The 26,752-nt window shown below is 42.8% G+C and overlaps 1 protein-coding gene across 1 annotated transcript in view; it reads left to right on the top strand.

Annotated features, from left to right (window-relative positions):
- Nucleotides 1-26,752, top strand: part of LOC310989772 (uncharacterized protein) — a gene marked incomplete at its 3' end in the record, with an annotated part of 66,423 nt that overhangs the window by 7,720 nt on the left and 31,951 nt on the right. Inside the window, exon 2 of the mRNA XM_083976920.1 lies at nt 1,063-1,236. Coding sequence (XP_083833046.1) covers nt 1,063-1,236 — 174 coding nt within the window. The remainder of the gene's footprint in view (nt 1-1,062; nt 1,237-26,752) is intronic.

The raw sequence follows: 26,752 nt of genomic DNA, 5'->3' as shown, positions 1-26,752 counted from the left end.
GAAAACACAAATGTAAACATCTGGCCATCTGGTTTCTGGTTTCTCAGATTTTTCCCTGTTAAAAGGGTTTCCATGGAGTTTTTCCTCAGTCGATGTGAGGGTCTAAGGACAGAGGATGTTGTTACGATGCCATGTAAAGCCCTTTGAGACAAACTGTTTGTAAAAACGGGCTATACAAATAAAATTGCCTTGCCTTGCCTTGCCATTAAGAAGTGCAAATGTCTGTAACTGTACAGTATATTAGGAGCGTGCCGTGCAGTGAGATGGCGTGAGCAGGGCATGATCCGCCCACCCAGCCAATCATCATCGCATTTGCAACGGCGTCATCACCCCCGTCCTCCCCTCCCCTCCTCCCCCCTGCTCTCTCCAAGCAGCTGATGTGTGGCCAAAACCTGACACCTTGCGCTGCATTCAACCAAATTGTAGTAACGCGCGACTTCACATTCACACTAACGGTAACGGCGTTCCAACGCTGGGAAAAGTAATTAATTAGATTACTCGTTACTGAAAAAAATAACGCCGTTATACTCTAATGCCGTTATTACCAACACAGTTCATGTCCAACACAAAGAGAGAAGATGAACTGAACCAGAGTGTTTAGAGCACATGTTGATCACATGATGACATGTTGTGTGTGTTTAGTACAAATTGTCTGATTTTACTCTCACGCATTTTGTTTCTTCTCTAATCACAGACTTGGTGAGTGTGACCTCTCAGAGATTCACTATGAAGTCTTTGCCGCAGCTCGTGACACCGAACTTCGTTTTTACGATACGATAAGCTTTATTGTCCCGTTAAGGGAAATTTGTCTTGGACACTGTAGCTGCTCCATAAATGCCTTGATGGCCACAATGACAAAAAACAATACACCTCAGCCATATCAATCCAGCACACAAGACATAACAGCATTGCACATATCCCATAACATTCGAACATATTCCAGCGAATATGGGGCTGCTCTACTATATATTCAAACCTGCAATAAGCATTATTTTTATGTGTTTGCCTAAAAACTTAGTTTTCATTTTATTCTCACACATTTTGTTTCTTCTCTAATCACAGACTTGTTAAGTGTGAACTCTCAGAGCTTCACTGTGAAGTCGTTGCCTCAGCTCTGAAGTCCAGCCCCTCCCACCTGAGACACCTGAACCTGAGTGGAAACAACCTGGGTGATTCATCAGTGAAGCTTCTGTGTGCTGGACTGGAGAGTCCAAACTGTAGACTGGAGACTCTGAGGTGAGTTCACTGACTGGAGCTGTTGTAGTTGTTTGAAGCTTCAGCTTCTCATTGGTTCATACATGTCAGGATTTGTGTGTGAGGATTTTTCTCAAGAAGCTGAAGAGAGAAAACAGTTGAGATGAGTCCAGAGAGAAGAAGGTGAGAGCAGTCGTAGTGTTTGTGATTCAGAGCAGCAGAGAACGAGCTCAGCTTCTACAACTGTTGTTTTCAACTCAGACACTTGTTGTTGAAGCAACGTGCAGCACTGATCTGAGAGCAGATGTTGAGTTGTGGTCAGAAACACAGCAGCTGGTGGATGTTGTGGAGCTGACAGAACCATGGGAGGAAGCATGAGAGGAAGCAGCTGAGATCCACAGAGCTGGCAGCAGAGGCAGAGGAGGCTGGAAAGCTGCGCTCCAGTGGAGGCTGGCTGTAGGGAGCTGTTGGCAGCTAAAGTCTGCTCCCTGGTAGCTCAACTGGCTGGGAGAGGCTGGAGTGTGAAGCAGGAAGTGAAGAGCACGGCACACATTGCAGCCACTTCCTGTCAATGACTGTGAATGCTGAGAATCAAGGTGAGACAGGTGAGAGCAGAGCTGCTAGTGTTGGTCTTGTTGCTGCTGACATGAAGCAGCTGCAGAGGCTCAGCTGGTTTGTTTGGAGGCTCACCAAGATGGGCTGAAGGTTGTTGCTTCATGTGGCGGCTCAGGCTCAGAGTGTTGACTCAGTGCTTGGCTGAGGGCAGGAGTCAGAAGCAGCTCAAAGTGACAGCTCAGCTTCTTGAACGTGGGCTTGTGTGAGCTGTTGAACACAGTCAGTGTGTTAGCAGAGCAGAGCAGCAGCACAGAAGCTGAGTGATGAGCTGCTGTGGACGGGCTCGCCACCAACAACCTGCTTCACACACTTTCAAAACGCCCACGGAGAAAAGCTGACCACGTTGTTCTGAAGATTGTCACAGCTTGATGTTGCTGTCAAACAGCCCTGAACTCTGGAGCCATGTTTGTCGGCCATTGAAGCGGCGTATCGCTACGCACACGCGCACTATGACGCACACTGTATGAGTGCAGATGAGCTGTTGGAGTGAGAAGGAGCTCAGTGACAGAGTCTCTGAGAAATGTGGCTGCACAACATGAGTTTGTATGGATGGAGCCACAGGTGGAGCTGACAGGTGAAGAGGCGGAGTCACTGCGTCAGCAGCAGCTTCTCATGAATATTAATGAGCTGTTTTCTCTCTGTCACTGTTTAACCTGCTTCCTGTTGCTTCAGCTGTTGGACTTTGATTTTCTAAACTTGTTCTTTCTGAAGCTTCTTCAGCTCTGAACAGATGATGAGACACTGAACGCTGTCAACAAGGAGCTTTGTCCTCAACTCACTGCTTTTATTCTTTATTCAGATTGGAGCGCTGCAGTTTATCAGAGATCAGCTGTTCTTCTCTGGTCTCAGCTCTGAAGTCCAACCCCTCCCACCTGAGACACCTGGACCTGACCTACAACAAGAACCTGCAGGGTTCAGGAGTGAAGGATCTGAGTGGTTTTCTGGAGAGTCCAGACTGTAGACTGGAGACTCTGAGGTCAGTTCACTGACTGTTGTATCTGATCCACCTACAGTGGATTAAAGTGAACGTATAAAAACATACTTTCTTCTGAAAACATTAAATTGAAATAGATTATTTTCTGTTTCTATATTTAGATTTTAATGCATCTTGAGCAGGACATGTCCTAAAAACAAAAAGTCTTCTTCTAAATAATCTGTGACAAATGATGTAAAATTAGTCCAGAAACACAGAGTTGTATTAATTCCTCATTTGAGTCCAGATTTATTTTCCTCTTTATTCAGATTTTTATCAAAAATCAAAGTTACACCACTTGACACTGGGTTTCATCACGTCATTGACCCCTGTGCTGTTAGTTTATTGACTTAACCCTGATACCAGTTGATCAATAAAGTTATTGATAATAATAATAATAATAACAACAGAGAAGAAGAAAAATACAAAGTTAGTGACATGAAATGGTACAAATATAAATCTGTCTAAAAGAATCAGAATCTCTAAATCAGAGAGTTGTAGTCAGTGTTTAGTCCAACAGGTATTGATCAGATATTGATTGTATATTGACAGACTGAGCTGAGGTCAGCAGCAGCTGATGAATCTGTGCTGACATGTGGATGATGTGTGTAGAAGGCCACATGATGAAGATCCACAAGAACACAAGGACAAAGTCCCTCTATTGATTATTGATCAGGACTCATCTGATTATTGATCAGTTATCAATTAATTTATCTTCTTCTTTTATTCTTTATTCAGATTGAGGGGCTGCAGTTTGTCAGAGATCAGCTGTTCTTCTCTGGTCTCAGCTCTGAAGTCCAACCCCTCCCACCTGAGAGAACTGAACCTGAGTGGAAACAAGAAGCTGCAGGGTTCAGGAGTGAAGGTTCTGAGTGGTTTTCTGGAGAGTCCAGACTGTAGACTGGAGACTCTGAGGTCAGTTCGCTGACTGTTACTGTTGTAGATCTTAGATCTTTGATCCACAACTGAACCTGATAGATCTTCACTCAGAACTTGAATCATTGACTTTGAATTGATTAATGACATTTGAAATAGTGGTTGTTGAATATTTGCAGTTCTGTGAGAATGATTCTTCAGTTTCAGCTCATTTCACTCAGTGGTCATGAATATTGTCTGTTCACTTCAGTCCAACCTTCACACCAGGGCCGCCCCTGCCTACACGCAGATCACGCAGTGCGTAGGGCCCCGCGATCCAATATGGGCCCCGTTTTGCACAAAAGATTCGCATATGCACAGCCGTGGTGCGCGCTACTAGATCAGCTGTCAGTGCGAGGCAGGGGAAGAGAGAGAAGAGACCTTGCACGCGCTGTCACACGTCGATCTGACCAATCACTGGTCAGATGCATGCGCTGCAGGCACTTGTCAAGCAGCTGCAGGTGAAGACGTGATCATGGCTTCGAAAAGAACCTACGACTCAGGGGCAAGCAAGAGGGGAAAAAAAGCAAAAGGAAACTCGTGCTTCTCTCGAAGGTGGGCATTTGTTTAAGTTAGTGCTGGGCCGTATTAACGGCGCCGTTAATGTCCGTTAACGCTGCTAATGGTGTTAACGCCAGCACTAGTAATGTACTGAACTTTGTGGCATAAGCACTAAACCTCCATGCTCAGCACAGCTGCTGCTGCTGCAGGTAGGAGGAGAGATGCTAGCCTCCAGACAGTACTGTAGATGTGGACTGTGGTCTGGACTCGGAGATGAAAGTCATTTTCCAGCGGCCCTTACCATTTATTAAATGTCTTGTTAACACCTTTGTCTGCATATGCATTCACCTCTGTTGAAAGGCAGTGGTACATTTATCAGTTGTTGGTCGTATTTTCAGCTAAACTTTATAATCTATTTTATCTCCACACAAGGATCTGTTGTTGAATTTAATCTATGACAGGCAGCTTTGGAGGAGATATTAGAGATAAATATTGATAGAAATGAGTGTATTTGATAGGCTACTTTGGTTGACAGAAGGAACTAAATTTTGAAATATCTGTCTGTTTGGTACTGAATTAGTATGTTTTATTAGGATTGTAGTTGTAGCCTATATAATAATAATAATGATCATCAACTCACTTCATCTCTATCACAACAATGTGCACAAGATCCTCACAACTCATGTTTGGACAAAGACACTGAAATTCACCTGTTGAAGAAAAAACTCTTCTTTCTGATCATCAATGAATTAATCTTCTTCTTTTATTCTATATTCAGATTGCAGAGCTGCAGGTTGTCAAAGATCAGCTGTTCTTCTCTGGTCTCAGCTCTGAAGTCCAACCCCTCCCACCTGAGAGAACTGCACATGGATGACAACAACCTGCAGGATTCAGATGTGAAGGATCTGGAAGATCTTGTGTGGAGTCCAGACTGTAGACTGGAGGCTCTGAGGTCAGTAGGGGGGCGGAGTCAGTCTGTGCTGCTTTCAGCACTATTGTACTAAAGTCAGTGAGACAATAACAGAGAAAACAGTCAGCCAATCAGGGCAGAGAGAGACAACAGTCAGCCAATCAGAGCAGAGAGAGAGACGATCACTGATCCATCACCTCTGTCCTCTGCTTCTCTTCTCAGCTGGGGAACCCCTTCCCTCCTGGACTTCCTGATCCTCCTGTTCTGACCTGAGAGCAGCTCCACTGTCTCTCACAGAGTCAGGGTTTCCGTTGTCCGGTAATTACCGGACTTTGGCCGGTAAAATCTGCCGAAGTCCGGAATTTTCAAACCCCGCCGGTCAAAATGTCCGGTGAAAATATTCCCTCCGAGTCCGAGCACAATTTGAATTATATTAAAAAAAAAAAAAAAAATGAAATCAGAGATTTCAGCGACATCTACCCTGAGTGGAGAGAGGCTTCACTCTGCAGAATCACATCAAAACAGCACAGTGAAGTCGCCTGGCGGAGAGCAAAGTCTCAAGACTGATGCGCATTTCAAGCTGCGCGGAGACACTGCACACATTAGATTTTAAAACAGCTGCAGCACATTTCACACATGCGAAAATGCGTAAAAAGTAGCCTAAAAGAGAGCTTGTCAAGGGATTTTTTTTTCAGTTTGTTTGTTGAGTTTTTATTGCAAAGCAGTCAAGTTACCAGCACACCGCATTATTATGAAATGAGCCAGTCCAAGTTGTGTTTTATGTTTGCAAATTATTGTATCTGAGAATAGGCCTTCAGCTTCTTTATGTTCTTTATGTAGGCTATGAGCGCAGGCTTGTGCAATATTTATTTTAAAATTTACGTGGTCATTTGACGGCATTAACAGTAAATTACGTCCGCCATGAATAGATTTTTCGACCAGCGCAACATCGTTCCGTTCAGTCACCTCCAGATTGAGCACCCACTGGGGGCACGCCACCAGATGCGCATTTCTCCGTGCCGCGCGTCGGCCCCTCAGCTGTGTGTCGTGTATCACGTGTAGCCCGTATGTGTGTGTAGTAGGGGTGTAACGGTATATGTATTCGTCCCGTGCCGTCACGGTACGGGGGTCACGGTTCGGTGCACACAGTCACACGACGAATACGTCTGAATGAATATTAAAAAAAAAAAAAAAAAAAAAAGTCGAGTCCTCACTCGAATCCAGGTGGCGGTAATGAGCCTCGAAGCTGCCTGCAGCCGTCATAGCAGACGAAGAAGAGAAGTGATGAGAGAGTGAAGTTAGAGGAGGAGAGCTGTCTGCTTCATTCATGTCACTGTGGCTTCTCAATGAAACAAACGGCGGCGGCGGCTCGCGACCATAATACATCCATGCTCGCGACTGGTCGACCGGACAAAGTCCGTCGGCGATGTTTCACGGATGCGCGGTGCGTCGCTAGAAACGCATCAAACACGTAGCGCATGTTCAACCCAATATGTCAATCACTGGTGCAAGTAAAAAGACTAGTTGTGTGCAACAACTTATCGCAGCTTTTAAGCCTCTTGACATGAACACAGACAGGTGAGGAGAAAAGGAGACCGCACACTAGCCTATATATAATCAGACACATTTTGTCTGATGAAGGGCTGACGCCCGAAACGTGTGAGTGACATTAAACTGTCACGGGAGCTTTTAACTAGTGTGCGGTCTCCTTATTTCCTTACCCGTGTCTTTCTTGGTGGTCCAGCACCTAGTCTTCAGTTTTTTGGGGGATGTGCGTGTAGCTGCCTAATATGTTTTATGAACACAGACAGGACCAGAAACATCACCAAAGTAACTGCTAGTCTAATTTAACTGTGTAAACCAACATTGATGTCAGTTTATTGTTTTGTTTTTTTAATAATATTTTTTTAATAATAATAATTTAATAATTCGAATAATAGTTGCCAGTTGTCAAGTGCACGTTTTTTTTCCTCTAGAATTAATGAATGGCATTATAACACTCCTAATGCACTTGTTTTATTTTGTATTCTTTTTTCTTTTAACTTTTATAACACAAGACAGATTTTAGTTTTACATTCAATTAGTGTCTGTTGTACCGAAACCGTACCGAACCGTGACCCCTGAACCGAGGTACGTACCGAACCGTGACTTTTGTGTACCGTTACACCCCTAGTGTGTAGCCTGTGTGAATGTGTGTATTAATCTCTCGCGCGCTCTGTGATGAATAAACACAAATCGCGGCAGAGTGCGAGCCTGGCACAGAGGTGCGCACCCTGGCGCATCTGACACAATCAGTTAACGACACCGAAAGGAAACTGGCTCCGCTCCGCGGCTATTTCGCGTCCGACGTCTGTGTTAAGCACATGTTCTTATTGATATTGTAGGGTCCGGCCCGACGTAACTACAACAACATAACACAAACTTATCTGACAGCTCTCACTTCTCCCTCTGCTCCTCCTCACTCACTCACCTACACACAGACACACAGACACACACACACACACAGCTGTCTTCTTCACACTCACCCCGGCCCCTCAGCTTCTCATCCAACCTGCCCGGCCCGTACCATACACATTCACAGTCAGTCAGAAATCACGGAACTTAAACACCATAACAACAACATTACTGCGGGGTTGCTACAATATTTTCAGTTGTGCAGTCGGCTATTATTTATTAATGACCGGAATTTCAAACATTTGTCCGGTAAATTGAAAACCTGCCGCTCACGTTGTCCGGTGACATTTTTTTCTAGCGGAAACGCTGCACAGCTCTGATCCTCTACACACTCTCTACTCCTCCTCCTCCTCTTCTTCTTCCTCTTCGTCCTCTTCCTCCTCCTTTTCCTCCTCTTCCTTCTCCTCTCTCCTCCTCTTCTTCTCCTCTCTCCTCCTCCTCTTCTTCCTCCTCCTTTTCCTCTTCCTCCTCATCTTTCTCTCTTCCTCCTCCTCTCTCCTCCTCTTCTTCCTCCTCCTCCTCCTCTTCCTCCTCTTCCTGTTTCCTTCTTCATCCATTCTGATCAATCAGCTCCATCTTGTGGTGTGGTGAAGAACTGCAGCTCATTTCCATTTCCACATTATTCAGTGTTTCTAAACATGATGGAGGTTCAGATCATGTTGCTATGACGACAGTTAACACATTAATGTAAGCACCATGTTCGTAAACACTGTTTACACACACGTTAAGCTCAGAGTCCACAACAGCATGAAACAGACTGATCAATAATAATATTTATTACACGGCTCTATTGAATGCTGCTCTCTGATTGGTCCAGCGCTGCGTTCTGCAGACCGTTGCTAAGGACGCCGCTCTGATCAGCGCAGCACAGAAAAGAGAAACTATGCAGGATATTTACATTGTGTTTCATTTTTACCGTCATTAAACAGCTTGTTAGATAAATGACTTGTACCGTAAAACACCAAATAAGGGCCCGGGCGTTTATTTGCTTAAATCGCTCAAATCAACAGGCGTTTATTAGGGACCTGCGTTTATTTGGGACCTGCGTTTATTAATAGTGTTCAACCTGGACCTCTTTCTGGGGTAAGAGCTTTCTCGAGGCATTACTGTAAATACGGCCAGGGCGGACTTGTTCTCTGTCTCGCTGACCTCCGCCGTCCTGGCCCGCACAGGTACCAGGAGACTCCCGTCATGTCGGTCCTCCGCCCTTCTTGAGAGGAGTGGACAGACCGGGCAGGAGCAACCAGCTGACGTCTCGTCGGTCCTCGGCCGACTTTAATGTCTAGAGACACCCGCTATATTTGCATAGAATATTTTTTGGCAACCAGAAAAACAATGTTTGACCCGGCGTTTATTTGGGATGGGCGTTTAATATAAAAAATATTTTGCTACACCTGGCGGTTAATTGGGACCGGCGGCAATTTGGGACTCGGCCATTATTTGAAGTTTTACGGTAACTTGTTACAAGGAGACTGGAGGCTGGGAACCAAACCTGCGATCAGAGCCTCTGACCCGGTGTCACAGCTCCTCTCGTCTCGGTGGCACCGCGGCTCCGCGACACAAACACACCCCGTAAACAGTAAAGTTAATCTCTTGTTTATGACAGATACGACTACACACAATACACACATCTTAACACGTGTATGGTAATCCATCGATCCACTGATTGATTATCAAAGGCTTCAAATGCACGACCAAGAGGAGGCTCGGCAAAACAGCGGAAGTGACCGGTCTTGCAGATTCGCTAAATGCAATTTTAAATCGATGAAAGTCGTATTTTGATCAACATTATGTTTCAAATTAATTATTTCACTCGTAAACCGTGTAATAAGCGGGATAATGTACAGTTAGTCGGTTGTTATGGAGATATAAACCCCTTCATGTTGAATGAAACCATACAACCTGTCGGGGTTTATTTCTCCATAACAACCTCCGAACTATACATTATCCCTTACTTAGAGCTGCAACAATTAATCAATAAATCGAACAATAATCGATTATTAAAATACTCGTCAACTATCTTGAGAAAAAAAGTCAAAATTCTCTGATTTCAGCTTCTTAAATGTGAATATTTCTGGTTTCTTTGTTCCTTTAAGACAAAAAACTGAGTCTCTCTTCGGTTTGTGGACAAAACAAGACATTTTCTTGTATGTGTGTATATTTTTCAACATTCTTTAACATTTTATTGACCAAACAACTAATGAATTAATCGTTTAAATAATGGACAGATTAATCGATAATAAAACTAACCGTTAGTTGCAGCCCTGATAATATTATTAATAATAACAATAATATTATTAGTAATATTAATAATGATGGTGTTTGTGATCAGGACCAGAGGCCGTGCTGCGTTCAGGGACTCACCCGGTGCTCGGTGCTGTTGGTGTTGAGCTGCAGCGTGTTGAGGCTCTGAGAGGAGCAGGGGATCTGAGCCTTGACCTCGCCCCCCCGAACTGAGGCCGCACACACATCTGTAAAAAAAACGCACACACACACACACACACACACACACACACACACACACACACACACAGGTGAAAACAGGCAAGTCATCCATTCTGATTAATCAGCTCCATCTTGTGGTGTGATGAAGAATTGCAGCTCATTTCCACATTATTCAGTTTTTCTAAACATGATGGAGGTTCAAGGACACTGAAAAAATGCGCAGAGCAGCAACGACAACACAATTAAAGTTCAAATGCAACCGAAAATTAAACCCGTCACTGGAAGAGCTGAGAGCGCCGACATCGTGGTCTTCAGACGTAAAGACTGGAAAGGAGACAAAGTCAGAGCCTGTCAATGCAAGCAGTGGTGTAGCCAGTGCAAAAGCAACGCACACCAAGAACGGAAACAGCGGCGGGAAGACGAGGATGTGCGAGCGGCAACAAGTATGTGTTTGAGATGAGCGACAGAGCCTGACCGTCAACGTTTTAAAGTTCAAGAATGTCTAGGACTCTTCCCAGGCAGAGACACACTGAGTGGACTTGGCTTATGACAGTGCACTGGAGTTGCAGAGCACAGAGTAGATGCAGAGGTTTGCTCCAACGACAGTAAACAGCGCCACAACGCAACACTAAGACAGACTTTGCAGGCTACATCCCATCATACCCGCAGCACGTCTTTTCTGTTTAAGCTGCTGCTGCCTCCGGATGGTACAAGATGGTACAAAACTCAACATTCACGACTCAGTAACCGACTATATCAGTGTAGTGAGGGAGTGTTTTGTCTCCCTGTGAGCTTCCCAGAGAGTTTTCTGGGAGAATGAATGACTGATGATGTTCATCTGTAAGAGACAGAGATGGGGACTCGAGGTTGCGTTTTCTTCATATTGCATTGCAATATCCTGTTTAAAGTGATCATATAATAAACAACTAATCAATAGGCTACTGTATAGATAAAGGAGTGATAATAACCTACAGTAAATGCTTTGAATCGCTTAGATATAGCTGTGCAGTATCCTTAGTAGACTGGATAGCAGCAGATGATAGAAGGGTCATTACAACCAGAAGAGACAGGAGACTTTTATTTTTTAGAGACTTGAGACTTGACTTGGACTTGCAAAAAAAGACTTGAACATCTCTGGTATGAGAAGTAATCACACTCACCTGTATCAGTGGATGGGGAGGAGGAGGCTGGACGGCGTCGGAGACAGACAGGAAATGTTGTCTGTCTGCAGCTGTTGGTGAGACGGTGGCCGTGGTGCCGTGGCGGCTCGGTGCTGTTCACGACTTTTAGTGTCAGCGGCAGAGAAGACGGTTAAATAGGGGAGCTGTGTCACATCATCTGTTAGGAGGGGGGCTCTACACCTCCTTTAGGTAGCGAGGGACCGACGGAGAAGTGAGTGGCTTGAACGCTGAGCCAGCCAGGTTAGGTTGACACAGCACAGGAAGACACAACACGACAACACGTGGTAATGTTTGGGCTGCTGCAGCCGTGCACGTCAGCAGTGGGACATCGCCGGAGAAAAAAGACAGAGAGAGAGAGAGAATGAGTGTTGCCTCGAGAGAAAATATGAAGGAGAACTCGGACGACTGACCGCAAAACCAAGGAGACACTTGTGTTTTCAAATGTTCACATTTTTACATACAGTATTTCCATTCTACATGACTTTTTTTTTCAATTTTCAACACAATTGAAAAACTTCACTAACCCTAACATCCATCTTACATATAATAATTATTTTCATAGGCCTATATCCTATGTGCAGAGGATGTCACATATGCACATGTTAATGATTCCTAACAATAATTATTAACAGTGATTTACCATGGTTTGAAACGCAGGGACATCAAATTAAAATGCATCTGCACAAAATAATCTCTCTCTTTATATATATATAGGCTATAGTATATATATATATATATGTTCATCATTACATCTGTCATGTTCAATTTTTGACGGAAAATAAATATTTAAATCAGAAATAACCTTCTGATATCTTCAAATCTCACTTGTGAGTATGAGGGAACATTTAGACTTGACAAATAGAGATTTGAGTTATATTGTGATAAATATCGATATCGACTGATATAAAAAATGATTGTGGCAGGTGTTTCTGTGTTTCTGTGGTAGAAGTGGTTCTGAGCTGCCTCCAGAGTGGACTGGTCTGTATTGATGTGTGTTTTGTCACTGAGTTCCCTCTGTGTGCAGTGTAAAGGTTGCTGTGCATTTAGTATTGTGTGCAGTGTGTCTGTGTAAATCTCTCATTCATTTGTGGTGCTGTGTGTTGCAGGGTTGTGCAGCAGCTGCCTGGCCCTCTGTGGGGCTGGTTGCAGTTTCAGATGTCACAAGTATTTCTTCATGAATGACTCACTATAATAAAGACTTGTTTTTGTTGTACACCTACCTGTGTCTGTGGTGGATCCTCTTTCACAGGACCAGACCAGGTTAACAAAGGTGCTGGGAACTTTCCACTACCTTTAAAACCCTCAGACAAAATGTATTACATCATCAACACACAATAAATGATGAATGTAAAGTGAAACCATTCTTGACAAAGAGGAGGAATACATAAGTGTTACCTAGTTTGCTGTCTCCTTGCTGAAAGCCAGTGGTTCAGTATCTCTCTGGGCTTGGCTCGTCATCCAGTACTGGAACATCTTCTCTCTCTGGAAACTGTTGAAATCTTCACAAATCTCTGGATCACTCGAGGTCGGCTCCACCATCTCAGCAGGGTGGCATTTTGAAAAGTATTCACTCTGGGACCTGAGACAAGGTCAAGATACAATTACTTGATGCTAAGTTGTGAGCAATTCAACATTTTTATTACATTTCAGTTGCAGGTCAAATACATAAGGGAGATCTCAAAAATTAACTCACCGATTCACCTTTAAATATACGGTTAAACTCTAATGAATTACAAAGACTATGAATCTTCAGATCATCATTTAACTTTTATTAGCTACAGAAATACCAGCATTAACAGTAAATATTTGATATGAACCCGTGTTAACCCACAGCCAGCTGCAGTACTTTACACAAAGTATTTCAGAACACATTGAATAACAGTTTCTTTTACACAGCATGTAGTCAGAAAATGTCTGCTGCTCAGCAGTATTTACTAAGATATTCTCACTCACCACTTCAAAGCCATTAACACTGTTAGGCTAACCCAATAGGATTTAACTTGAAGTAATTAGCATCACAGCAGTGGATTGTATTAGCACTAGCATGGACCGACGCAGTTTACAACGGCAACAATTATCATCATGGTTAACGGAAACATGAGTCAGCTGACTACATATTAAAACTCACCTGTCCTCACCTGACCAGCTGGTCTTCACTCAGGAAGTGGATGAAGCATTTCACTGGCTACCGTGCACCTCCACTTGACTCTGCTGTTTGACCCACTTTATCATTTTTAAATGTGTGTGTTTGGTTTAAGTGCTTTTATGTAATGAAACTATTTATTTCAAGTGCATTTTTAAACATGAATTTAAATGTTGAGCTCTACTGAAGTGAATGCATAACTGTTTAAATGCTGTGGGCTACAAATGACCAGAGACAAACCTGTCCCACAGTGTGAAGTGTGTGTTCAGGATGTTAGAGCCAAAGCAGCTCTAGAACTGGTTCATAAAGACAGAGTGGGACATTTGTGGAGATAAATTATTTACATTTAACTCATAATGTATTAATATAACTGCATTTCATCATATGTTTTTGGAAGAAAGAATATTTATGTCTGTGTGATATGGTTTGTTGACCTAGAGGTGATGGAGTTCTCTTGTTTGGACACTAGGGGGCAGAATTAGAGCAGGGATTGTGGTGGGGCATGTCTGGATGGGTTTTCCTCATCACCATGGAAGACTCAGTTCAAGCAGCCTCGTCTCTCTGTGTCACTGTTTCTTTCCTGTGTTTTTCAGGTGAGTGTTGTCTCAAACCCCAAAGGAATTACTGAAACTTCTTAGTTCAACTTTAGAGAAGTGTGAGTGTCTACATGTTGTACATTTGTGTGTGTGAATGTTGAATGAGAGCGGCTGTGACTGCTGTTTATTTTACTGCATAAAGCACTTTGAGCTGCTTCCTTTTGTATGAAAAGTGCTTTATAAATAAAGGTTTGTTTTTGTTGATAGTGTCTGTATGTTAACTGGATTGAACTTTATTTGGAGATAATGAATGTGTTGGGAGAGACACAGGAAATGTTGTGTGTCTGCAGCTGTTGGTGAGACGGTTGCCGTGGTGCTGGGGCGGGTTGGTGCTGTTCACAACCTTCAGTATCGCTGACAGAGAAGACGGTTAAAGAGGAACTATGCAAGATTTCTTTGTTTTGTTTTTTACCTTAACTATGCTACATACAACACATAACAAACTCCTACTTTGATCTGTTGCTGTTTTTCTGTGCTCATGCTGTTATTATAAATGTTTGTGCAGACAGTTGATGGTTGGTGATGCCCATGTTTTTGTGAAATCAAACTTTAACACTCACAGAACCTCTAAGCCCAGGGGTGTGGAATCATTTTAAATGAGTGTGTTTATTTAAAGTGCTTTTATGTAAAATATGAAACTATTTCTGTCAAGTGTGTTTTTTAGACATGAGTTAAAATGATGAGTTCCACTGAATGCATAACTGTTTAATTGCTCTGGGCTACAAATGACAGAGACAAACCTGTTCTATGGTGTGAAGTGTGTTCACATTTGAGGACATAAATTATTTACATTTAACTCATAATGTATTAATGTAACTGCATTTTATCATATTTATGGAGGAAAGAATATTTATGTCTGTTTGATCTGGTTTGTCGACCTGGAGCTGATTCCAGTAGGAGGAGTTCTCTTGTTTGGACACTAGGGGGCAGAATTAGAGCAGGGATTGTGGTGGGGCATGTGCCTACGTTTACATGGAGAACATTTGTGTGTGTGAGTAACTGTGAATGTTGAATGACAGAGGATGTTGACTGCTGTTTATTTTATTGCATAAAGCACTTTGAGCTGCTTCCTTTTGTATGAAAAGTGCTCTATGAATAAAGGTTTGTTTTTGTTGATAAAATGTGACGCTGTGTCTCCAGTGTTGTCTGTGGGAGTTTGTGTGATGTGTGTGAGTTGTGGTTCCATGACTTGTTTTGTTGTGAAATTGTTGTTAACAACTGAACCTAAGTTATGAAAAGTTAATGCATAAGTTCTGGAGTGTTAATTAATGAGCTGAAGAGTTTATTACCAGGCTGTTGCCACTGATAAGAATGTGGTCTTTGTTAACTTGGTTAAATAAGGTTGATGATTATGGACAAATATCACTGTAATATGATTTATAGTGTCTGTATGTTCATTGGATTGGAACTTTATTTGGAGATAATGAATGTGTTGGTGTAAATGAGTCATAAGAAGAATAAAATGTCTACAGATGTGACAAATCCAAGGCCCAGGCCAGCACACAGGAGTGATGTAGCTGGTGCAACTACCTGAAGCTGCTGACAGACACCAACACTCACCTGTAGCAGACTGCAACCCACTGGCACCACTCACCTCACAGGAAACAGGACGTTGTTGGAGACCATCTCAGGATTTTATTCTGCACACAACAGTAGGAGCACATTAGCTGCATCTACTATGTTTTTATGTTTCATCTCATTAATCACATTCATTTTTAACACTTCTAACAGAATATTCACTAATCAATAAGATATATCATAAGAAAATGTTATGTCAAAAGAAAAAGAAAAGATTATGATGAAGATAATTTATTCTTTATTATGGGGGCGGGACTAGATAAGCTTTTGCTTCTCCCGCTTTCCCTTTCGGCCATGTGTATTGTATTATTTGAACTCAGACGAAGTGTGATGATGCTGATTTAATTGACATGCCTGAAATAAACAAATAAATATATACAGGTGTATCTCAATAAATTAGAATACCATAGAAAATTTTATTTATGTCAGTAATTCAATTCAAAAAGTGAAGCTAACACATTATATAGATCCATTACACACAGAATTAAACATTGCATGTCTTTATTTATTTAATTGTATTGATTATGGTTTACATTTAATGAAGACTTAAAATTCAGTCTCTAACAAAATTAGAATATTACAAAAGACCAATTTAAAAAAGCATTTTTAATACAGAAATATTGTCCTTGTGAAAAGTTAGTCCATCTATATGCACTCAATACTTGGTTGTGGTTATTTGACTTGAACTACTGTAAATGGACTTTTCCATGATATTCTGATTTATTGAGATGCAGCTGTAGTTTCCAGTTTCAAACTGAATGTTCACTAATCAATCAGATATTTCTGTAGACATGAGATCGTATAGTGGCAGTTTCAGTTGGATCCACAGCAGATGAACTTTAAACACACAGAACAAAGCCACAACACAAACACATGTATGCTAATGAGATGAGATCGTTAAATCCTCGTCTCACCGTGAACAAAGAAAAACAACACACAGTCACACACACTTTAAACATGGCCGCCACCTCATCACTCAGTGTGTGTGTGTGATATTCATGGTAAGTAAGGACTTTAAGAGCATATTATCTACAAATAACGGAGAGAGTTTCACCGTGTGTCTCGGCTCTTCCAGCAGCAGCGACGTTTTGGCGCGTTTTGGGGGGTGCACCACTAATTAACGCCCCACCTGCAACAACAGCTGGAACCAGGAACCATCGTTCTCTGAACCAAACTGCTGCAGCAACAACAGTTTAGCTGGTTAACATATTTACCACTGGTCTGAATAATATGTGGAGTGGGTTTTAGTTTTAGCTGAAGTTCACATAGATAATATCAACTTAAAAACAAATTAAATCTAAATACTGACTCAGCTACACACCACCTATGGTTTATGAAGATAACCAAGGAACAGGAGCATTAGCTAAGAAGCTGTGAGTCGACAGAGATGTGAGCAGGTTGATGTTAAAGATCATTTTCTGGGGCGGTGCGTGGCGCAGTGAGTAGAGCGGCCGCCCCATGTAGAGGCTACAGTCCTCGCCGCAGGCGTCCCCGGTTCGAATCCCGCGTCGGGCAGACCTTTCCTGCGTGTCATTCCCCCTCTCTCTGCCTCCCCGTTTCCTGTCTATCTCTACTGTCATCACTATCAAATAAAGGCAAAAAGCCGAAAAATATACTTAAAAAAAAAAAGATCATTTTCTGAGGTCGACTGATAACGAAGGAAAAATAAAGTTTGTGTTTGGAGAGTCACAGATAAGATTAGGTTACATGATGTAAGTTTAAGGTAGAAAACCTTATAATGTTCTGTGTTAAAGGAGTTAACAATGTGAGAGCAAGTGGGGTGTTCTATCCACATGTGTCTTAAATTATTATTATTTTTAAAAACTTTATTTCAAACAGTCAACCAGAAATGACAAAGGCAGACATGAGATCACTTACATTCAGAAATCATTCAAAATCATCAAGGTCAAATAAATAAAAAGAGAAAAAATAAAGCTGATGAGAAATGCTTTACCTGTGACATGTTTGTATAGGCTTACGTCATAGAAAATAAATGTGTCAATAAAGTTTCTCTTTCTGTCAAACTGTAGCACGTAGCCTACGGTTGGTATGTTGGGAGTTTTTAGTTTAGTTTAGGAAGTTTTTAAATGTAGAGGCTTGCTGTGCTGTGACTCCCTCAGGTGAGCTGCTGCCTGGCTCCGCCCCAGACTGAGGTGTGGATATGAGACAGGTGAGGAGGAGGAGCGAGAGAAAGTAAAAGTATTTAGTTCAGACACCATTTTAAGAAGAAGGAGTAAGAGCTGCAGCAGGTGAGTGTTAAACAACATTATTATTATTATTCACCGTTAAGTCTCAGTCCCTGGGAAGTGTGAAGGGAAGAAGAGTCAGAGTAGTTTTACACTAGTCCGCCATTGTTGTTGTTGTAGTTTCTACGTCCAGCGGTGTTGCCCAGGTTACAGGTTAGAGAGGTGACAGGTGAGGCTATGACGTTATTGTTTCACTAAAGATAAGTTTAGTTTTTCTGAGGCGGCGTTTGGAGATTTACCTACACCAGGACCAGGTTTTAATAATATAGGCTACAGTTTTAGGACAAAACGCTGATATGAGAAATAAAAACTGTTAAGATACTGTATATACAGTATTCTCTCTCTGTGTATGTGAGTGCGTGTGCATGTGTGTGCGTGCGTGTGAGTCAGTGTTAACAGGCAGCTAAGGGAAACAGAACAAAGACAGCTGAGCTCTGAATCTTCTGTTTATTTCACCTCTTAATGTGAAAACTGTGTTTGACCTTCAGAATAAAAGTTTAACACGGACCCAGAGAAGATAAAGAGTCTGAAACACAGTTGATCATTGTTAATATTTATTGCAGACACAATAAGTGGTCCATATGTCTAAAGTCTAAAGTCATATCAGCAACAACAAACATGATAAAACAGATTTAAGAAAGAGAGAGAGAAAAAGAGACAGACACAGAGAGAGAATCAATTATCAACTCTCCACATTCATTAGCAGCCTGTCCTACCCATGTTTTCTAAGCCTGGATGAATACCAGTGATGGGCAAATTACTTTGAAAAAGTAACTAATTACAATTACAAATTACTTCTTAAAAAAGTAATTGAGTTAGTAACTCAATTACTCTATTATAAAAGTAACTAATTACTAGGAAAAGTAATTTTTGCGTTACTAAAACAAAGTAATATGTCAAAGAATTCGGCTTTTTAGAAGCATGTTTCACACGCCAGTTTCATAGAGTAGAACAGCATAGAGAGATAATTAACCTTAAACAAATATCCTTTGCCATGGGGGGGGGGTATGAACTTCAATAATTCAATTTATTGCTCATCAACATAATATTTATTGAAACTGACACATCAGCAACTGGCATAACAATCCCTTTCAGACCTGATATCAAATGTAGCTACAGTAGAAATGTCTACTAAATCCTGACTGTTTTCTAAACACATACAGTATGGTTCTAAGTCAGTGGTGCTCAATCTTTTCACCTGTCTGTCAAGGACCCCAAAAGGTATTTAGTCTCTGACCCACATCTGAAAATATTATGTTTCAGTGCAAACAGTGCAAATTAAAGAAGAAACAAAAAGGCTTACATGTTCAGACAACTGTCTTCTATACATACAGTGAGTAGCCTACTTCAAGTACTTTCTTTGCACAAAACTAAACAGTTAAACAACATAAAGTGATTTAAATACTAGCATAAATTAAACAAATCAGCACTTTATCAGAACAATAACTGTTAGCTGGTGTATGCTAGACATAGTACAGCCTACTTCAAGGTGTTCCTTCATGAACAAAAATACAATTATGGTGCATTTAGAAGCAATAGGCATATTGGCCTGCAATGCTTTTAACACTAGTGCAAATGAAAGAAAACAATTTGTCTTGCAATTTCAGACAACTGATCTGGTAGACATACAGTAGCCTCCTTCAAGTATTTTCTTTAAGCAAAGTAAACCATTAATCAAAATAAAGTGCTGTTAACACTAGCATAAATAATAATAATAATTAATCAAACTGTCTGGTAGACATACTGAAGCCTCTTACAAGTTTTTCATGCATGTACAAAAAGTACAGTGAAACAAAATATGAGGTATTTGTAGTACTGAAAATGTAAACTCAAATTTTAGCAACTAGACATTCATCTTTGCATCCATGCACACTTATGTATTCCTTCATCTATCCAGGCAACCCAGTGATCTAACCATTCTACTCATTAAACCAGTGATTGTACCTTAGAAGCACAAGCTTTTCAAACTTCTGGTCTGACAACCTGTTTCTCTTTGGAGTAAAGACCAGCTTCCCTAGGCTAAACAGACGCTCTACGGGGGCACTGGACGGAGTTGCTTCAGATCCGCCATGCCTTTACCCGTCGATTTGACATAATCCAAAATTTGGGATTCGGCAGTATCAGTGGTATGATCATCCTCCTCTACAAAGCAGTAGAACGCATCGTCCTCATCCTCTTTGGCAGAGTCAGTGGCAGTGCTGAGGTCGTGTGTTGATGTGCTGGTACCTTGAAGCAGGACTTCATCTTGGACTTTACGGCACTCTGCCAGCAGACTTGACTTGGCCTTGTCCCTTCTGTCCTGTGTCCGCAGCCAACGTAGTTTAAACCTGGGCAGCGTCACAGCAGCTAGTATGGCACTCTCGCTTTCCAGAATCTCTGCAAATCTGGTTTTCACTGCCTGAAATTAAACATGATTCAAATGACATTATTACACTGACTAACACACATGTGAGTGTGCATAGTGCACATTCTCACACACACACACACACACACACACACACACACACACACACACACACACACACACACACACACACACACACACACACACTATTATATGCTAAAAATCCATTTGATGTAGCTTTTTTCAAAATGTAAGAACATATTTAAAGTTAGTAGGCTATTTCTTACCATGACAACTGCCGCTGGAAGGTGGACAAGGATTTGCAGGCCCCCCGTGTTTTCAGGGTCAAGGGTTTGGGAGATCATTGACTCCAGCGTGGGTAGGAGTGTGCCATGGAAGCACCTGTCTTCACCCTGAAGGCTACTGTCAGTGGTTTCATAACTTTGCAGTATTCCTTGAGGAGCAGAAGCTCCCGCTCTGTGATTGCTTTCACTCCAAACTTGGAGGAGAGCGTGGTCAGCTCGGTGATGGGGATCTCGCAGATTCGAGCTACAGCATCATAGAATGAGTTCCATCTGGTCGAACAAGGAACAAGCAGCTTCTTCTTGAGGACTTCATCAACGGTCTCCGCAGCCACTGTGGAACGACTAGCCTTGTTCCACAACGCTGTGCATTTTGCTGTTGCACTTCTGTAGGTAGATTTCACATCTGATGACTGTAGCCACTTCTCAACATCAGTACATGAAACCAGATTTAATGTGTGCGATGCACACCTGTGATGTGGTGGCAATGTCACCATCACAGCATCATCAACATCATCACCTCTGTTTTGTAAGACATTATCAACATCCACAAAAGACACAGCATCATCTGCACCGTCTTCATCATCTTCAGACTCGTCATCCTCAACAATGGGCTGGTAGACTTTAAATGCCTTCACAAAATTGGAACCATTGTCTGTGACTGTAGCTGTTATTTTGTGTGAAATGCCAAATGAAGAATGAATATCGTCTAGTTCGGTTGCTATACTGTCATATGTATGACGGCCCATAAATCTTCTGCATGCCAGGGCAGCTTTTTTTCTTTTCAGGCTAGGTGGATGGATCCAGTGGGCAGTTACACCAAGATAACTTTTGTTATGTGCAGTCCAAATATCTGCAGTCGTAGACACATATTCTATCTCTTCAAAAGCCTTCAGTAGCTCTCTGTGCATATTGGCATACTCGTCATCCAGATATTTAGAGAAGGTCTTTCTGCATGGAATTTTGACATTTTCTCTGACGGGTATTTTTTTAATGATGGCTTTGAAGGAGTCTGACTCAACTGTTTTTATGGGCAACATGTTTTCAACGACATACCTGCCAATCAGCCCATTCAGTTCACGCTGTGTGACAGCAGGTTTTTGTGGGAGATCAAAATCCAGCTTTTGCTGCTTAGCCGCCGTGGCCCCGTCATGCCCTTCTTTGCTGGAGCTAGCTACTGATGTATTATTGCTGTCGTCTGTGTTTTTTGCCACTAGTTTTGTTGCTGCATGTGTTGTGGTCAGATGCTTCATTAGATTTGAGTTGCTCGCGGCCGATGTGGACAAACGCTTTCCTCCCGGGCATAACGTGCACTTCAAATACAAGTTCTTCCCCTTTCTCTCAACGATGGTGAAGTAGTGTTTATATTTCCACTTGCTAAACGCCGACTTTCCCACTTTATCCTCCTCTTCTGTACTCGCCATTTCTTCTCTGTCTATCACTTTGGTTTTACCGGTCGAAAGTTGTGTGTGTGCGCCGCACAGAAGCTACGTCGGTTTGTGTGTAAAATAAACTCCTACAAGGATTCGTCAATGATGTCACGCAGCTATACATCGTCAAGTCAGTTACTTCCTTGTTCCATATCCGCAAAACATGACCTGTCTTATCCTTGGTATTTATCGAAACCGTGTTGTACTAGTGTGCTCTCTACTCTGCAGCCCGCTTATGAAGTGAGGAGGAGGAAAGGAAGAAAAGAAAAAACAATAGCCTAGAACTCATGCTGGCTGCAGGCTTTTTTTTTTTAGTAACGGCAACACAAGTCATGTTAGTAACGGAAACGGCGTTAGTAACGCTGGATAAAGTAATTAATTAGATTAAAAATTACAGAGGAATGTAACGGCGTTACGTAATCGCGTTTACTCTAACGGCGTTAGTCTCAACACTGATGAATACCTATAGCTTATTTATAGTTTATGGTTTGTGATGACTTTTATTGGACTTGTGCAAAATACAAAAATGAACATCAGACCTAGGTTCTGATAAAAAAAACACATGACACAAAACTAAACCTGTTCTGATGGAAACAGTTTTATTGTTTTAAAGACTCATTATCTTCTCTGGAGAAGTGTTAAAAGTTTTACACTCAACACAAAATGAAACACAGCCTTCACATGAAGAGGTGAAATGATTCAGATAGGATTCAGAGTTCAGCTGTTGAATTTAATCATACCACCCTCTATTGATCAAGACAGAAAAACAATTTTACATCACTTATTGTGATGTTAGATAAAAGACTTGTAACTTGTTACAGGGAGAGTGGAGGCTCCTTCCACATCGTGGCTGGAAACCAAACCTGCGATCAGAGCCTCTGACCCGGTGTCACAGCTCTCATCTCGTCTATGACACAAACGCTCCCTGTAAACCGTTATCTCTGGTTTTATGACAGATAAGACTACACAAATACACACATCGTAAAACATCGTATATGATAATCCATAGATCCACTGATTGATTATCAAAGGCTTCATTGAAAACAAATGCACACAACCGAGAGGAGGCTTAGCAAAACAGAGGAGAAGTGACGGATACTGCTGGTCAGATGTAAACAGGAAGTCACTGTCAAACCCATCATATTTTCACCCCTCTTAACGCCCTGTGGATGTATTATTTTTGAAGAAATAAAGCTTTTAATAATTCAACCTTTAACTTTCCCCTTAACTGCTGAATCTGAAGCTAACGTCAGTGTTGTTCAGTGTTTCTGGTTTCCCTCCCAGACTGACTGAAGTCCTGAAGATGAGTGTTAATGTGGAGGAAGAGGAGGACGGACCAGAGCCTCCAGGATCCATCTGTCTGTCTCTGAAGAGTGACCGGTCCAAAGATTATCCTCCAGAATTCAGTCTTGAACCTGAACCTGGACCTTCAGACTCCCGGTAAGAGACCTGCTCCAGCCTCTTTACCAGTGTTGAGTGTGTTAAAGTCCTGCAGTTCATAAGCCCTGTTTCCACTATTAGTCCGGGAGCCAAAGCCTGATTTTTTGATGAACCTTTTTTCGTCTGATAAAGTTTTTTTCTCTGCTGTTTTTTGTAGCTGGGGGGTACCTCTTCAAAATCCAAGAGGGTGCGCGGTGATATCCCTTGAGCATTTTTAAATATTAATGATGCCCAAAAGCGCCAAAATCCCAGTAAAAATACTGTAAACCCAGATTTAGTTACTACAAATAATCATGAGTGTATGATATTTGGCAGGGAGTATCATGAAACATATGTATATACGGTACGGTACGGGTCGGTACGGAACCTTAGGCTTATTTCAGCGTTTCCACTACCATGGAACTACTGGTCCCATGGTACCCGTTACCATGGGACCAGTAGTTCCATGGTAGTGGAAACGCTGAAATAAGGGTGGGTTCAACCAGACCAGTGTCGCTACATAAGTCGACGTAGTGACGCTTGGACATGCACTCCGCCTACCCCTGAAGGTCTCCTTTATACAATGGAAACACAAAGCTGACCATATCCGACCCGAGCCGTACCCGTACCGATCCGTACTGTGCCGTACCGTACTGACAGTGACTGTGAGTCAACAGGAACTGGTTCTCGTGGTTGATCAGTGTCTTCATACTAACTGCTCAGGTCTCTTCATGTTTCTTCTGAACTGATCTGATGAGAGAACATCTGGACTTGTTCCTCCTCCATGTTCTTCCTGCAGCTGATCAACATGAGCTTTAAAGACGTGGCTGATTCCAGGTGGTTTGGTGAACGTTGATGAGCTGGTTTCTAACAGAGTTTACAGCAGTTTGCAGGATCATTTTACAGCCTGAATGATGAGTTTCACATGTCAGAGCTTCACTGTAGACACTGTCTGAGCAGCAGCATCTGGATTTGTTCACAGAGATGATGTCTAATGGGTCAGGAAACAAGATTCTTCAGTGAAGGGACTAAATGCAGTAAATGGAGTCAGTGAAGGTTGAAGCCTGAGTCAGAGAGAAACCAGGGACCAGATCCATCAGACAGATCAGAGATGTGGAGCTGAGACTGTGACATGTTGTTGATCCAGAAATGTCTTGACAGAGAGAAGAGGAGTGTCTCTGACGTCCTGAAGGATCATGGACAAAGACCCAGAGCCAGAGATGAGCTGCAGACAGCCAATCAGAGCAGCTGTGGACAAAGTGAGACTGAACATCTGTCTGCTGATGTGGTCATTAGTGAAACCAGGACCTGTTGTTTTCTCCAGAGTCATTGTTCCATCACACAGCACTGACATTTAAGATGATGATTCAAACCTTCTCTTTGTTGTCTGTAGTTTTTCTGTAGCTGATGAAAATAATCTGATCAGATTGTTAGACTCTCTGTCTTCAGTCTGACTCTGTCTCTTCTCTCTCAGCAGATGGTGGTCTGCAGGAGGTTTTAGATCAACATAAGATCAGTCTGAGGAGCAGATGTGAACGAGTGACTGAAGGAACTGAGGGAACAGGAAGTGGAACAGGAAGTGGAACCCTCCTCAACAGCATCTACACTGAGCTCTACATCACAGAGGGACAGAGTGAAGAGGTTAATACCCAACATGAGGTGAGACAGCTGGAGACAACGTCCAAGAAGAAGACCCTCCATGACACTACAATCAAGTGCAACGACATCTTTAAAGACTTACCTGACCAACAGAGAGAGGACGTCTCTACGGTCTCACCTGTCCAACAGAGAGAGGACGTCTCTACGGTCTCACCTGTCCAACAGAGAGAGGACGTCTCTACAGTCTCACCTGTCCAACAGAGACTCATCAGAGTGGTTCTGACCAACGGCGTCGCTGGCGTTGGAAAAACCTTCTCGGTGCAGAAGTTCACTCTGGACTGGGCCGAGGGCTTGGAGAACCAAGATGTCAGTCTGCTGGTTCTGCTTTCGTTCAGGGAGCTGAACCTGATCAGAGATCAGCGGTTGAGTCTTCTCAGGCTGCTCCATGTTTTCCATCCAACATTACAGAAGGTCACAGCAGAGCAGCTGGCTGTCTGTAAACTTCTCTTCATCTTTGACGGCCTGGATGAAAGCCGACTGTCACTGGACTTCAACAACAGGGAGGTTGTGTCTGATGTCACACAGACGTCATCAGTCAACGTGCTGCTAACAAACCTCATCCAGGGGAATCTGCTTCCCTCGGCTCTGGTCTGGATCACCTCCAGACCTGCAGCAGCCAATCAGATCCCTCCTACATGTGTCGACAGGGTGACAGAGGTCCGAGGCTTCACTGATGCCCAGATGGAGGAGTACTTCAGGAGGAGGTCCAGTGGTGAAGATCTGTCCAGGAGAATCATCTCACACATCAAGACGGCCAGGACCCTCCACATCATGTGTCAAGTCCCAGTCTTCTGCTGGATCAGTGCTACAGTTCTGGAGCACATGTTGACCACAGACCAGAGAGGAGAGCTACCCAAGACCACGACGGACCTGTTCTCACACTTCCTGCTGGTCCAGACAAAGAGGAAGAAGAACAAGTACGGTGAAGGACATGAGACTAGTCCACAGGAGCTGACGGAGGCCGACGGGGAAGTTCTTCTGAAGCTGGGGAGGCTGGTGTTTGAACAGCTGCAGGAAGGAAACATCATGTTCTACCAAGAAGACCTGGAGCAGTGTGGTCTGGATGTCACAGAGGCCTTGGTGAACTCAGGACTCTGTACCGAGATCTTCAAAAGAGAGAGTGTGATCTTCCTGAAAACAGTCTACTGCTTTGTTCATCTGAGTGTTCAGGAGTTTCTGGCTGCAGTCTACATGTTCCACTGTTTCACCAACAGGAACACACAGGTCCTCAAGAAGTTCCTGGGAGAACAACATGATGGTTTAACCCTGGATGACTTCTTGCAGAGAGCCATGCAGAAATCCCTCCTCAGTAGAAACGGTCACCTGGACCTGTTTGTTCGCTTCCTTCATGGCCTCTCTCTGGAGTCCAACCAGAGGCTGTTAGGAGGTCTGCTGGGTCAGACAGACAACAGTCCAGAAACCATCCAGAGAACCATCAACAACCTCAAGGAGATGAACAGTGATGACCTCTCTCCTGACAGAAGCATCAACATCTTCCACTGTCTGACGGAGATGAAGGACCAGTCAGTTCATCAGGAGATCCAACAGTTCCTGAAGTCAGAGGACAGATCAGAGAAGGAACTCTCTGAGATCCAGTGTTCAGCTCTGGCCTACATGCTGCAGATGTCAGAGCAGGTTCTGGACCAGTTGGACCTGGAGAAGTACAAGACATTAGAGGAGGGACGACGGAGACTGATCCCAGTTGTGAGGAACTGCAGGAAGGCTGAGTGAGTCCAGACATGATCAATAACACCATCAATTAGTTCTACACACACACACACACACACACACACACACACACACTTGTGTGTCCAACACAAAGAGAGAAGATGAACTGAACCAGAGTG

This window comes from Trachurus trachurus, assembly GCF_905171665.1.
Source record: "Trachurus trachurus genome assembly, chromosome: 8".
Classification (NCBI taxonomy): domain Eukaryota; kingdom Metazoa; phylum Chordata; class Actinopteri; order Carangiformes; family Carangidae; genus Trachurus; species Trachurus trachurus.
The sequence above is the reverse complement of the archived record's forward strand: the minus strand, read 5'-3'. Positions and strand labels throughout refer to the sequence as shown.